The 15,949-nt window shown below is 40.6% G+C and overlaps 1 protein-coding gene across 1 annotated transcript in view; it reads left to right on the top strand.

Moving 5' to 3' along the window:
- Susd5 (sushi domain containing 5) overlaps positions 1–15,949 on the top strand; it is a 50,636-nt gene that overhangs the window by 19,775 nt on the left and 14,912 nt on the right. Inside the window, exon 4 of the mRNA XM_046437674.2 lies at positions 8,880–9,068. Within this exon, the coding sequence (XP_046293630.1) occupies positions 8,880–9,068 (189 nt within the window). The remainder of the gene's footprint in view (positions 1–8,879; positions 9,069–15,949) is intronic.

Raw genomic sequence — 15,949 nt, 5'->3', positions numbered from 1 at the left:
TCAGGTGGGCCATAGGCAGCTGAGCATGGAGGAGAGAAAGAATGAGCCTTCTGTCCTGAGATACCCATTGGTATGGAATTCCATTGGTCTGAATTGATAGAGGCTAATGGGAGTAGTTTGTCCTTCAGAAGGTATATTGGGATGATATCCCCACCTTGCCCCAATTTTGAGGGTGTCTCTAGATTTGTGGCAACTTATGGATGACTCTTTATCCCTTCTTACCATAAAGATGAAATCCAAACAGGGTGGTTTTGGACAAAATGAAGACAGTTGTTCTGTGCTATGGGATATGTATTTTATATCCCACGTCTTTTTACATGCAAAATTTCTCTCATATTAAAGAATGTGCATGGTGTTGAGTCTCTTTGAAAAAGTGCTACCCAAACTACAAGCTCTTAGGGCAAGTGGGGTCACTTAAAAGCACAAGTTGTATTTTCTATTTTCATCTTTTCTCAGCATATCTCCTTTTAAGCAGGGTCCTTATTAGGTAATTAGTCTGCATAAGGACTAAAGGAAAGCAACTTGTAAAATTAGAAGAGGAAATCTGAATGAAAAATGATTTCCTCAGCCAGGTATGGTGGCACAAACCTCTCATTTCAGCTACTCAAGAAGCTGAGGCAGGAGGGTTACAAGTTTGAGACCAGGCTGCTCAACGTAGAAAGACCCTGTCTCAAAAACAAAAACAAACAAACAAACTTCTTTTTTTGAAAAAACAAAAAGTCACTCTAACAATTTGGTGCAACACTTCCACATCTACAAGTTTATCCTAAAGAAATAAGCAATGTAGAAAACGTGTACATAGGAGACTGTTCATGGTAGCGTTTTTTATTATGGTGAAAAATCAGAATCAACATCAATGTCTGTCTGAAGGTTAAAGAATGTGTACTGCAATGTAGCCTTTCAAAGCTGGAGGTAAACGATAGAAGGGACATCAAAAACCAAACCGAAAACCACTTCTGACTTCTAGCCCAGCACCTAAGTGTTTTAGAAGCACCATACTGTCCTGGTAAGCACATCAAACTGACAGATAAGCAACTCTTTTTAAGTCCATTAGAGAAGCAAGATCACAGGGCATAACACTGCCCCCAAATCTGGAGAGAGGCAGATATAGAGAATGACGAGTTTTTTGAGTTTTAAACTCAGTGGAAACTCTGGTCATCAGAAGTTCTAACTGGCAGTAGATGCCCTTTTAAATTGAAAAATGAGCCAAACAATATATTCACTAGTACACACTTATTTGATATTACTAGTGCACATTTGTTTGACAAATAAAGATCTTTTATGAAATCTTTCCTTGGAATAGAAAAGAATAGAAATTAATGTTGATGCTATTGAAACCCTGCTGTAAGACCTAAGGAATCCACAAACCAAGTCCCTACCTACAAAATAATTGAGAAGTAGCATAAGACTAGTCAATTTATCAAGTGTCTGCTGAGAGCCATAGCTAAGTAGGAATGACGCATGGCATTTTGGGTTGAAAGATGACCCTGCTCAGGGATTAGGGTGGCTCCAGGATTAGGGCTGATCCTGCTGGGATTAGGGCATATCCTGCTGCCTCAGGCGTCTGCTCCTTTGGAGTTCCCCTTGAGTTCTGAGAGAATTGGCGCTCGAGCCTGGTGGAGGCGGTGTATTCCCAGGTACTGTGGGCAGAGGGCTGGTGAGAGTTCGGGAATAAAGAGTTGCTGTTTGAATCTACAAGGCTTTGTGGTGGCTCGGTTATTTTGTGTCCAGCCAGACTGCGACAAGTATCCATTTCCCTAGAGAGGAGAAGTGGTTCAATGGAGCAGAAACCCAACGGCAGAAACCTCCAGGGAACCAGCACTGGGGTAGGAGAATCACAAATTGCTGGAGGGTCAGTGTGGATGGGTCTGTGGGTTCATGCCAGGAGGCCATTTGTAGTGGCGTTGGGTGGGGGGCATGCTTTGAGAAGTTTTACCTCCAGAAACTCTACCAAGTCCTCACCAGGAATACCAGAGAAAAATTCCCTTGTCCTTTCTGGCAGGAAGAAGAGAAAAGGAACTATTTGGAAATAGAACAGAGCATTCTGTTTTTCACAGGTCCTGTCTACAGGAGAAATGGCTTTACCAGAACCTAATCTGCTAGTGTTTCTTCAAAGCCTAACCAACATGGGAGGTGGCCAATTCTAGGCCATTCTGGCCATTCTTTCCCACTACGGAAGGAAATAAAACTGAGAAGCAATGGTAAATTTCATGGTCTAGGGGCACAGGCTCACCAAACAACTGAGATCAAATCATAGGACACTATTAAAATGCTTCTTCTCCCCGCATAGCGTACCATTACGTTACTCATGTCTATTTACTACAGTTTCTTTTACCCAGTACATCATGTCCACTTTCCAACAAAAGGTAAACAGCATGCTGAAAGGCAAAAAGCAGTTTGAAGAGACGGAGCAGGCATCAGAACCAGACTCAGATGTGGCAGGGATGTTGGAATTATCAGATCAGGGAGTTTTTTCCAAAATATTCTGATGACTATGCTAAGAACGTTCACAGAAAAAGTAGATGCAAGAACAGATGCATAATGTAAGCAGAGAGGTGGAGATGCTAGGAAAGAATAAAAGAAAAAATGCTAAGGAGAAGGAAAAAGAACTATAACAGAAATGAAGATGGCCTCCCCTGGGGTAATTAGTAGAGTGGACAAGGCTAAGGAAAGAAACTCTGAGCTTGAGGATATGATAGTAATAACACTAAAAAGCAAAGAGGAAAAAAAAAGACTGAAAAATAAGCCAGAACAGATTATCCAAAAACTGTGGGGCACTACAAAAAGTGGAACACCAGAAGAGAATGAAGGAAACAATGATAGACTGAGAATTTCCCCCAAATTAATGTCAGACAACAAACCACAAATTCAGGGAGCTTAGAGAACACCAAGCAAGATAAATGCAAAAAAAAAAAAAAAAAAAAAAAAGAGAGAGAGAGAGAGAGAAAGGAAAACCAAACAAAACCTACACATTGACATATCATTCGCAAACTCTACAAAAATGGAAGATAAAGAAAAAAAAATCTTGAAATAATCTAGAGGGGGAAAACCACCTCACCTATAGAGGAGTAAGTAAGAATAAGATCTGGTCTCTCCTCAACAAGCAAACAAGCAAGGAAAACATAGTGAAATGATTCAAGTGTTGAAAAGAAAAAAAAAAAGCACATACACCAACCTAGGATTGTACACTCTGCACAATACTCTTCAAAAGTGAAGGAAAAATAATCGGTTAGACCACAAAAAATGGAAGGTATTTGTAGCAAGTAGTCCTGCCCTGCAAGAAATGTTAAAGTGGAGTTCCTGAAGAAGCAAAATGATATGGGTCAGAAATTTGGATCTGTGTAAACAAAGAGTATCAGAATGAATAACTGAAAATAAAATTAAAACTTTTATTTTTCGCATTCTTAATTGATCTAACTAATCAGTTTGTAACAATAATAGCAACAAGATTGTGTATGTGTGTGCGTGCACGTGTGCACTCGTGTGCATGTGTTTATGTATAAGCGAAATGAAAGACAGCGTTGATACAAGGGACAGGTGGGGGAATTAGTAATAATTTGCTTTTATAAGGTCTATGTACCACTTGGGAAGAAGTATGGTGTTATTTGAAGGTATTCTTGGGACCAAGTGCAACGATGCATGCCTGTAATCCCAGCAACTCTGGGAGGCTGAGGCGGGAGGATCACTTGCATCCAGGAGTTCAAGGTCAGCCTGAACGATATAGCAAGAACCTGTCTCAAAAAAACAAAAGTAGACTTGATTTATTTGTGAATGTATGTTGCAAACTCTAGGGCAATCACTAAGAAGTATAAAAAAAAAAGGATAATTGATATGCTAAGAGAGAAAATAGGATCACAGAATGTTCAACTAAAACCACAAAAGGTCCAGGAGCAATGGCACATGCCGGTGATCCCAGTGGAAGGCTGAGGTAGAAGGAATGCAAGTTCAAAGTCAGCCTCAGCAACTTAGCAAGACCTTGTCTCAAAATAAAAAATAAAAAATGGCTGATGATGGGGCTCAGTGGTTAAGTGCCCCTGGGCTCAATCGTTGGCACAAAATAAACAAACAAAAACCCACGAAAGGCAGAAAAGTGTGGAAGACAAAAATAGGAACAAACAACAAGGTTAACAAATAGAAGACAGTAACAACTATGGTAGATATTAATTCAACTATTTCAATAATCACTTTAAATGTCAGTGGTCTAGATACACCAATTAAAATTCAGATATTGTCATAGTGTATAAAAACAACAAGACCCAACAAGATGTTGTTTACAAGAAACCCACTTTACATATAGTGACATATATGTTTAAATAAAGGAATGGAGAAATATATACCATGCTAATACCAATCGGAAGAGAGTTGGAGTAGTGATATTGTTTTCAGAGCAGACTTTAGAGCAAGGAAAGTTATGAATGAAAAAAAGGAAACATACACTTAATATGTGCCTAACAATGGAGCATCAAAATATGTGAGAAAATAACTGATAGACGTGCAAGGAGAAACATATTACGGTTGGAGACTTTAATGCCTCTCTATCAAAATGGGCAAATGCAGCAGGCAGAGCAGTAACTGCATAGTTGAAATCATCAGCAATCATCATCATCAATCAATCAGATGTAATTGGCCTCCAGAGACTACTTGATCAAATCACAGCAGATTACACATTTCTCCTCAACCTCACATGGGACAATCCCATAAGATATACCACATTCTGGGCCATAAATTCTTAACATTAGTAAACTTCAAAGAATAGAAATCATCATGTCTGCTCTCAGATAACATTGGACAATTTAGAAATTTAAAAAATAGAAAGAGAATTGGAAAATCCCCCAATAGTTGAATATTAAATGATACACTTTTGTTTTAAGAGAAGGGAAAGTTTATCTGGTGCGCCTGGTTTCCTAGGTCTCAGTCCATAGAAGGTCAACTCCATGGCTGTGAGTCTGAGGTGAGGCAGAACATCATGGAAGAAAGGTGTGGAGGAGGAAAGCAACTCAGGATATAGCAATTAGGAAGCAGAGAGGGAATAAATAATACACTTTAAATAATGTGTGGTCAAAAAAACTTAAAAGAAAAAATTTAAATAGATTAAATGAGAATAAAATACAACTTGTCAAAAATCTGTGCAAAGCAGTGCTGGGAATCTACAGCATTGAATGCATATACTGGAAAGAAAGAAGATCCAGAGTCACCAATAGAAGCTTCTGCCTTAGGAAGTTCAAAGAAGAAGAGCAAATTAAATCCAAAGTAAGCAGAGGAAAAGGCAAATAAAAAAATAGAGCAAAAGTCAATGATATTAAAAATAGGAAAAGAATAGAGAAAAGCATCAAAACCCAAAGCTGCTTCTTTGAAGAGATCAATAACATTGATAAATTTCTAGCCAAGTTAATAAGAAGAAAAGGAGAGAAAAGAAAACAAGACTTGCTATCAAAAATGAAAGATGGAAAGTCAATATAGACACCATGGACACTAAAAGAATAATGAAAGTATGTTATGAATAACTCTGTGCCCTCAACTTTGATAATGTAGATAAAATGGACCAATTTCTTAAAAGACACAATCTGCTTAAACTAATTCAGGCCCTGTAGTCCCAGAGATTCAGGAGGTTGAGGCAGGAAGATTGCAAGTTGAAGGCCTGCCTCAGCAACTTAGTGAGACCTTGTCTCAAGATAAAAAAAAAATAAAAAGGACTAGGAATGTGGGTCAGTTGTACATGCGCTCCCGGATTCAATCCCTAGAATCATCAAAAAATAAATTGGGGCTGGGGCTGTGGCCCAGCCGTAAAGCACTTGCCTGGCATGTGTGAGGCACTGGATTTGATTCTCAGTACCACATATAAATAAATAAAAATAAAGGTCTATCAATAACTAAAAAAAATATTAAAAATACATAAGTAAATAAAATAAGATAAAACTAATTCAGAAAAAAATAGATATTCTGAATAGGCCTATATCTGTTAAACAAATTGAATCAATATGATCAACAAACTATTGAAGAAAAATTACATAATCATATTGATAGATGCAGAAAAAGCATCTAATTAGACTCAACACCAATTCATGATTTAAAAAAAAAAACAACTCTTCATCAATACAGAAATAGAGGGCAACTTCCTTAATTCGGTAAAGAATATTTGTAAAAACCATATAGTTGCCAGGTGTGGTGGTGCATGCCTGTAATCTCAGCAGCTCCAGAGGCTGAGGCTGGAGAATCTGCAAGTTTGAGACCAGCCTTAGCAAATTAGCAAGGCACTAAGCAGTTTAGTGAGACTCTGTGCCAAAATAAAATAAAAAATAAAAAGGGCTGGAGAGGGCTGGGGCTGCAGCTCAGTGGCAGAGCATTTGCCTAGCATGAGTGAGGTACTGGGTTCAGCGCACATTAAAAAAATAAATAAAATAAAGACATGCTGTCTATCTACAACTATATTTTAAAAACTTAGGGGGAAAAAAGTCTGGGGAAATGTCTCAGTAACTAAGCACTCCTGGTACCCCTCCAAAAAAATATGAAAGAAAAAAAATGAAACCCTACAGCTAATGTCATTCTTGCTGGTGACATTAAGATCAGGAATAAGGCAAGGAGGTTCCCTCTAACCACTGTTTTTGAACATTATACTGGAAGTTGCAGCTAATACCATAAGGAAACAAAAGGTACTGGGGAGGAAGAACCAAAATTACTTTTTGTCTACAGATAACATAATTGTCTATGTAGAAAATCCAGATGAATTATATAATAATAGCAGGTTGAAGGATACAAGATTAATGTACAAAAGATAATCATTTTCCTATAAACCAGCAATGAGCAAGTGGAATTTGAACTTAAAAACACATTATCATTTACATTAGCACCCCCCAAAATGAAATACTTAGGTATAAATCTAACAAAATATGTCAAGATCTGTTATGAAGAAAACAATAACACTCTGATGAAATAAAGAAATAAATAAATGGGGAGAGATTCTATGTGCATGAATAGGAAGACTCAATACTACCAACATATTAGTTCTTCCAAACTTGATCTGTAGACTCAACACCCCAAATTCCCAGCACATTATTTTATGGCTACGAAGAAACTGATTCTATAGATTATATGCAAAAACCAAAGACCCAGAATAGCCAACTGAAAATGGAAAAAGACACTATTGAACTTCAAGATTTCTATATTTCTATAAAGTAATCAAGACACTGAAATTCACAAAAGAATAGGCTAAAAGATCAATGGGACAGAAGAGAGAGCCCAGAAATAGACTCACATAAATACAGTCAATTGATCTTTGATCAAGGAGCAAAGGCAGTACAGGGGAGTAAAGATAGTCTTGTCAACATAGACACTGAAAAAACTGGACATCCCGAGACAGACCTTAAACTTTTCACAAAAAATCAACTCAAGTGGGCCGAGGATATAGCTCAGTTGGTAGAGTGCCTGCCTCGCATGCACAAAGCCCAGGGTTCAATCCCCACGCCACAAAAAGTCAACTCAAAATGGATGATAAACCCAAATATAAAACACACAATAGAACTCTTAGAAAAAACATAGAAACCCTACATGACCGTGTCTATGGCAATGCCTTTCTAGATGTGACATAGAAGGCATGATCCATGGACTGATGAGTTCGATTTATTAAATTAAATGTCAACAGAATGAGAAGACAAGTTGCAGACTGGGAAGAATAGTTGCCAAAGATGCATCTAATCAAGGATTGCTATGCAAAACATACAAAGAACTCTTATAACTCCACAATAATATGATGAACAAATGAACAACTTGGTTAAACGTTGTACAAAAGAACTGAACAGATACCTCATTTGAGAAGAGGATAGGCAAATGGCTAGTGATGAAAAGATGGGCAACATCACACGTCGTTAGGAAATTGCAAATTAAAACAACAGTTACCACTACATTCCCATCAGAATGTCCCAAATCCAAAACACTGACACCCCCCAAATGATGACAAGAATGTGGAGCAATGGCAATTCTCATTCAATGCTGATGGGAAGGAAAATGTCATGGCCACTTCGGAAGACAGTTTGGCAATTTTCTCCAAAACTAATACTGTTCCCATGTGATCCAGCAATCACACTCTTGATCAAAGAATCAGTGGTTGCCAAGGATTGGGGGAGGGAGGAATAAATGAGCATGTCTCTGAGGATTTTTTTTAAGACAGTGACACTGCTCTGTATGATAATGCAGTGGTGGATACATGTCATCAAGCATTTGTCTAAACTCATAGAATATACAAAACCCAGAGTGCTCCTTCAGGTAAGTATGGACTTCAGGTGATGAGATGTCTATGTAGATTCATCAAGTCTAACAAATATCCCACTGGGGGTGGATGTTGAGAGTAGGGGGTGTTTGTATGGGAGGAGGGAAGTGAGTGTATGGGAACTCCATGTACTTACCTCTTAACTTTGCTGTGAACCTAAAAATTCTCAAAAAAAAAATACTTTATTAAAATAAAAAAGCAAGGTACTCAGTAATACATATGATGTAATCCCATTTATGTCTTAAATATTATACGATATTATTTTCAGACTGTGCCTTTATCTTTTGTATGGCTACATTGGTGAACCCTGTTACCTTCGACCTTGAGGTTGAGGGAGGGGAGGGACACCTTCCCTTGCAGCTGCAGTCTGTCACATTTTAGTGTTCAACAGTGGTACTTATTCATCCGGCAAAAAGGAGCTGCTGCTAGCCCTGTATCTCTGGGTTCTTCTTTCAAGGTCACATCAGAAGGTCATGTTGTCTGGCAATTTTAAAGTACAAAGCTGTAGCACTCTGTGGGACAAGGGGTTAGGGGTAGGGTAGGGTTTTTTTGGTTTATTTTCTCTCAGAGCATTCTGAATAGTTTGGAAAAACTAACTGTGATTCCTTTTCCTCAGAGAAGCCCTGTGGAGACCCGCCTTCGTTCCCACACACCATCCTGCAGGGCCGCACGGGCTTGGAGATGGGGGATGAGCTGCTGTATGTGTGTGCCCCGGGGCCTGTTCCAGGCCAGCGAGAAATGGCCTTCACCTTGCTGTGCAACAGCTGCGGGGAGTGGTACGGTCTGGTGCAGGCCTGCGGGAAAGGTAAGCACCTGGGCTGGGCCACCCACCTGCCACACAGAGCCCAGGAGGTGCTAGCAGAGGGTCCTATTCTGCTTGCTGGCTTCCTGCAGTGGGCTCCTTTTACACCGAGGTGTCTTATTATTAAGGTGTCTCATAAAGATTATTCAGATTATTCTGCTGAGCTCTGGGCCTGGCAACATCTCTGCGTGGGCTTCTGCAGCATTTTAAATGCAACATCCCTACAACTGAGCTCTTCATCTTCCTTGCTGGGGGTAAAAGGTTAATAAAACCCCCTTGCTGGGCTCTGTGGCACACACCCATAATCCCAGAGGCTCTGGAGGCTGAGGCAGGAGGATCTCGAGTTCAAAGCCAGCCTCAGCAAAAGTGAAGCACTAAGCAACTCAGTGAGACTCTGTCTCTAAATAAAATATAAAATAGGGCTGGGGATGTGGCTCAGACGTTGAGTGCCCCTGAGTTTAATCCCTGGCATCCTCAAAAAATAAAAAATTAAAATAAATAAAACCCTCCTTTCTTCTCTAAGGATGGAGTTGATCCTGGGTTAACTCCTTTACTTATTTCCTTGGAAAACTGGTCAAGATGGAACAATAACTGTGTTACACAAGCTACATCACTTCTGATAAGAGTGACCCCCAAGTGGTAAACTGGGTTGGGAGGATTTTAATGAATACATGTAAAGGGAGCTCACCTCTGGGCTTCCCTGCATATGGTGATTCTCGCATCTGGATATGACTCTTATGGGGACCCCAAGAACTATGGTGTGGTTACTACAAGAAATTGGGGTATTGGGGAGCTGGGGTTGTGGCTCAGTGGTAGAGCACTTGCCTTGCATGTGTGAGGCACTAGGTTTAATCCTCAGTACCACATAAAAATAAATAAACAAACTAAAGGTATTTGTCTTTCTACAACTAATGTATATATAAATTGGGATATTGGTCTTTGTGGGACTTCTAAAAGTGGTGGATCTGGACTCATACATGTGAGTCCTGTTCCCTTGCACCTGAACAATTGTGAGGGACTGGAGGGTGGTGGTTGGAGCAAGCAGACTATTCTAGGACAGCTGTGTGGACAGCTGTGCAGGCTTCTCCACTGGTGACAACTGCCTGCCCTGACCCGCCACCTTGTCTACCTTTTGGCCTGGACCCTTCGGTGCCAGGGGTGGCTTGTGGTAGTTGTGTGATTCTGAATACTTACTTGAGACTAAAAAGAGTTCTAGTAGACTCTGAGCAACAAAAACCTGATCTAATTTCCCCAGATGTTCCAATTCCAAACCTGATCTGATTTCCCCAGATGTTCCAATGCCATCGTCACATTCCCGGGAGTTCCAGGTCTCTACAGTCTTCCCTCTGCCCAACCCCTTGGGAATTTCCCCAGAAGTAGAGAGCACTATGTTCACATCACAGCAAGGCCTGGTCTTCCCACCCCAGTGGGGCCCAGCACCTACCAGGGACCTTGAACAGCTCCCCCCACAGACCTGGACTCATGACTTCTGTGTCTGAGACCTCACGCCAGACCCTGAATTGTTCCCTAATGACAATGCCTTGCTGTCACCCAAGAGTCCTTCAGGGGTGGTCCCTCACCTCCCATAACACCTGAGTACCTAGTGAGGGATGGTTCTTCAGAAGGGAATGATTCCAGTGCCACAGCATTCCTGAAGGCCTTGGTAGGACAGCTTGTCCCTGCAGTGTCCTGCAGATGGGAGCTGCAGAGTGAACACCCATCAGAGTTATCCAGGCTGTTCCCTAAAGCAAGGGTTTGTAGTCCTCACCGCTGTTTACCATCACAGTGTGGACACAGCAGCTTATCCAGTCTGCTGCTGGTGGACATTTAACTTGTTTTTATTTTGTGGCTGTCATGAGCTACATTGCAACGGTTTTTGGTGTGAACATTTTTCCGTTGGTTCCTAGGAGTGGAATTCCTGCCCACAGGGTATGTGTGTCTTAGTTTAAGCAGTTGCTACCAAAAAGTTTTCTAAAGTATTTTGATCAGTTTGCTGTCCCCCAGATATGTGTGAGGGCCCTTGTTCAGCATCCTCACTGACCTTGAGGATTGCCAATCTGGTGGCTGTTCTGTAGTAACTTTAGTCACGATATTCATTTCTCTGCTGATAGTGAAGTTGAGGGCTCATTAAGCATTAAAGTGTCCTCATATAAAATGTCTGTTTAAATACTTTTATTTTTTTCTTTGGTACCAGGGATTGAACCTAGGGACACTTACCCACTGAGCCACATCCCCAGCTCTTTTCATATATATATATATATATATATATATATATATATATATATATATGATTTATTATTAATTTATTAATTTTAATTAATTAGGTATATATGACAGCAGAATGCATTTTGATTCATTGTACCCAATTGCAGCACAACTTTTCATTTCCTCTGGTTGTACACGATATAGTATCACATCATATGTACAGTCATACATGTACCCAGGGTAATGATGTTCATCTCATTCCACCGTATTTCCTGTCCCCCTTTTCATATTTATTTTGAAATTTTATTTTGAATGCACAAAGTTACCTAAAGCCTAGATAAATTGCAGAGCCTGGCTTAGAACTTGAGATCCTCCTGCCTCAGCCTCCAGAGTCGCCACCACGCCCAGCTTGTTTAAGCACTTTGCCTGTTTTTCTAAAAATTTGAAATGATTTTTCACATAACATGATCATAATTCATGTTTTAGAAATATTCCTTCCCATTTTGTAGCTTAGTTCTTTACTTTTGGAGTACCTTTTAATGACGTTTGTTGTTGAAATAGTCCATTTCACTACTTTTCAAACTCTGTGTGGACTATCATTTTTTTCCTAGTCATTGGCTGACTGATACTTTAGCAAAATGCAATAAAAAATGAATCACTATAAAAATAGATTCCAATCCCAGTGGCTCAGGAGGCTGAGGCAGGAGGATTGCAAGTTCAAAGTCAGCCTTAACAATTTACCAAGTCTCAAAATTAAAAAAATAAAATAAAATAAAAAGGTCTGGGGATGTGGCTTAGTGTTGGTTAAGCACCCCTGGGTTTACTCCCCAATACCCTGCCAAAAATACATTGCAATATAAAGGCAAATTTTTGTTACAGTAAATAGGCAAAAGTCTCCTTTAAATTGCTACAAAGTATCTCTATTCTTCCATCTTTCTTCTCTCCCCCTCTACCTAATCTAAAGTAACTATTTTTTCCTAGCCCCCCACAATAGCTGGAGAATATCATGCTAATAGAAATATCATGCCAAAAAACCAAACACTGAATGTTTTCTCTGATATCTGGATGCTAATTCACAAGAAAGAGGGGGAAGCTAGGGAAGAATAGAGGTACTTTAGATTAGGTAGAGAAGGGAGAGGAGGAGGGTATGAGGGTAGGAAGGATAGTAGAATGAATCAGACATTATCACCCTATGTGCATACATGATTGCATGACTGGTGTGATTCTACATCATGTACAACCAGAAAAATGAGAAATTATACCCCATTTTTGTATAATGTGTCAAAGTTCACAAGTGCATTCTACTGTCATGTAGAACAAATACAAAAAGAATACTTTGCTACAAAAGCTTCTAAAAACTGTCTCAGTGCATATACTTGCCTTATTGCACAGTGGTAGGAAAAAGTCACAGACTGGGACAAGCACTGAATATATACTTTGAGGAATCTTCTAGCAGCCTGCTCACCCTGAAATTATTAATTTCTCATGAGGTGCAGAAGTTGCACCAGCCCATGTGCCACACCCCAGCCAAATGGGTTGTTTACTGGCCCCAGCAGAAGGAGAACTAAATGCAGGTTTTGTGTGTTGGAAATGGTGTTTATTTTCTCACTGCAATGCAGAGTTCCGAACGCTTTCAGCTGCTGAGCAAAGAATTCTGGCTTCTGCACTTGACTGAGTATACAGACGGTTACAGTTTTCATTGCTCTGTAATTGGACATTTAAAAGTCTCTTGTGTTATTCCAAGAAATCTCTATGTGCACGTATGCTGTAAGAATATGTTCAGCTGATATTTCACTACTTCGTACATTTATCTATTCTAGTGAACATCAACATTTTTTAAAATTAGGGAATTGCTTCAAATTGGAGAAAGGTCATTTGGGGGAAGGGTCAGTGTTGGCTGCATCTGGGTTTGGATATTAACTAGCTGGTTGGCTCTTCATGTGTTCACTCATTTCACATCCCATCATTTGGCAGGATCCTCTGTGTTATGTGTACAAAGTTGAGTCAAACACTCCCTACCCTGATGGAAACACTAATAATTGGGTGCCTCAAAAGAGATGGTGAAGCAGAAGATAACCAGGTAGCAGGGAAGCTGAAAATAGAGGTGTTGCCAAAGGTGACCTTCTAAAGAAGGCATGTTTCCTGAGAATTTAAAGAAATGAAAGTGAGAGTGTACATTGGCCTCAGAGGTGGTGAGGATGAGGGCCAAGGGCAAGCAACTTGCTCTCGATTTTCTACTGTTTATGAAAAGAACTAGGGAAGACACAGAGAATATAACTAAATCAGGGGTCCAAGGAGGTTTGTGGGAATTTGTTTTCTTGCTTGATTAGTTGTTATCTTTAACATGATGTCTTTTTAAGAGACTTGAGCTTATTTAAACGATGATGGAAAGGATTGTAAGAGAAGAGAGAATGAACAATCCTCTTCACTTTCCTGATCCTTAATTTGCTCTTATGAAAAAACGAGTCCTTAGCCAGGTGCAGTGGCACACACCTGTAATCCCAGCTACTCTGGAGATAGAGGTAGGAAGATTGCAAGATTGAGGCTAGCCTCAGCAACTTAGGGAGGCCCTATCTTAAGATAAAATGAAAGGGGATGGGGATGTGGCTCAGTGGTGAAGTATTCCTAGGTTCAATCCCCAGCACCATGCAGAGAAAAGAAGGAAGGAAGGAAGGGAGGGAGGAAAAATGAGTACTGTTTATCACATAGTTACCCACATGGGGTTCCTGAGGTTCTTTTAGCCTTGAACGTTAATCTAAATGGGTAAGGACTCACTTTACCTGATATTTTCTCCCCTCTGTTGGTATTTCTCTAGCTTTGGACCTTAGAACCCTGGTCTGGATCTGACCATTTAGTCTTCTGTTCTGTGTCCAAATCCACACATCTTCCTCTTGGATTTCCATTCCCAGCTGGGCAGCAGGAAATGTCTGGCATACCTCTCTTGTGTACTCAGTATCTAACTATAATTGGTGTTTGCTCTGATTATAGAAAAATCCGGATGCTTTCTCCTTAAATATGTATGCCTCCGATTTCATCCTGGATCTGGTTTCCTCTGGGCTGCTGATCGTGCCATCCCATGTTCATCTTCAAAGCCATGTTTTCTCCTTGGCCACCAGCACCCTAGGAACAGTCTCTGTGCCAGGCCACGTGATACCAGCGTTGGCCTTTCCAAGGTGGCATTCGGAACACTCTCCCACTCCCTGTTGTCATCTCACATTGTCTCCAACACCTCTTCTCTCTCCTGACCTCAGTACTTGGTGGTCCTGTGACCTTGGCCCCCTGGCTCCAGGTGAGGCCATTCATCCTGTCTGTGTGGTTGGAGTGGGAGAGAACAGCTGCAGTGACACTCAGGGACTCTTCCTCCATGATATACCCCTTGTTCCACCTGGAAAACTCCACAGGGCATCTGCCACCAAGTGTTAAGACTGACTCAGGCCACTGAGACCTTCCACCCCAAGTTTCGTAAGTTCTATGTGTGCTTCTGGTATAATATCAGGAAAGCAATTGTCACCAAGCCTAACGGCCCTCTACCAGCCCCGCTAACTCTGAGTCCATTAACAAATATAAATATACAGCCTTTCTTTTTTCCCTTCCCCAGTCTGACTCAGCCATGGAAATAAGACACATCCCCCAGTAAGGTACTGAGCAAAAAGCAATCCTAAACCAAACGCTTGCTCCACACCATCTGTCTCATGGGTCCCCCACCCCAAACCTTTGTTTAAGGCTTATTAGCATACGATAAACTGGACATATCTGAAATAAAAAAATTATCTGAGTTATCACAGACGTCTATATGCATGAAACCACAACCAAAATATAGAGCGTACCCATTATCCTCAAGTCTCCTGCGCCCCTCACTATGATAGGAATTATCCATACTTTATCTCATTTAATATTCACAAGTCCAAAAGTAGAAATGGCTAGCTTCAATTTACAGGCAACTTGCCTGTCTCATGGCTGGAAAGGCACAGGATTTGAACCAGATGTGTCTCAGTCCAGAGACTACATTGTATAGATGTGATTACTCTGGGGCCTCAGGGTGACGCCCCTTTCAAGCTTGCTGCCGTCTCAGAAAGTTCTTCTGCTCTATTCTCTCTCTTTTCTAAAGGCATTCTTTCATTTTCTTCCATTAACTTCAATTTCTGTTTTTCTCCATCTTTTGGAGTTGATTTCCTTCATAGAATCATGCATGAGACTGAAACCGAATTTAGAAGTTCCTTGTCAATCTTACCATATTTGTTCAGAGGCTTATTGAACCACTGGTTATTTCTGGTATGTCTGGTTGTCGTTTTTAAAATTACTATTTTTAAAGGCTGTGTAGCCAAGACCAGAGGGAAAAAAGAAGCTTCCCGAAATGCAATAACATGAAAAAGATGGGAAGTGGCAGCATGAAGAGAACCCCAGGGTTCTGGGCTATGGCAGGTATATTTAGCACCCTAATAAGAAATGCAGACATTCAAATAGAGAACAAAACAGGGTGGAGGCTGGGCAAAACCAGACTAGATCGGGGGGCACATAGTAGCAGACATATAGGCGGAACAAGTCTAGAGATTCCTCTGTGTGTGTGTGTGTGTGTGTGTGTGTGTTTTGAGATGGCAACTTTATGTTGCCGAGATTGGTCTGGAACACCTGGGCTCAAGCAATCCTCCTGCCTCGGCCTCCCTAGGAGCTGGGACTAC

This window comes from Marmota monax, unplaced genomic scaffold, assembly GCF_021218885.2.
Source record: "Marmota monax isolate L192 unplaced genomic scaffold, Marmota_monax_Labrador192_F-V1.1 WCK01_AAM20220418_F8-fsc00021, whole genome shotgun sequence".
Lineage (NCBI taxonomy): Eukaryota > Metazoa > Chordata > Mammalia > Rodentia > Sciuridae > Marmota > Marmota monax.
This window is presented reverse-complemented; position numbering and strand designations above follow the sequence as displayed.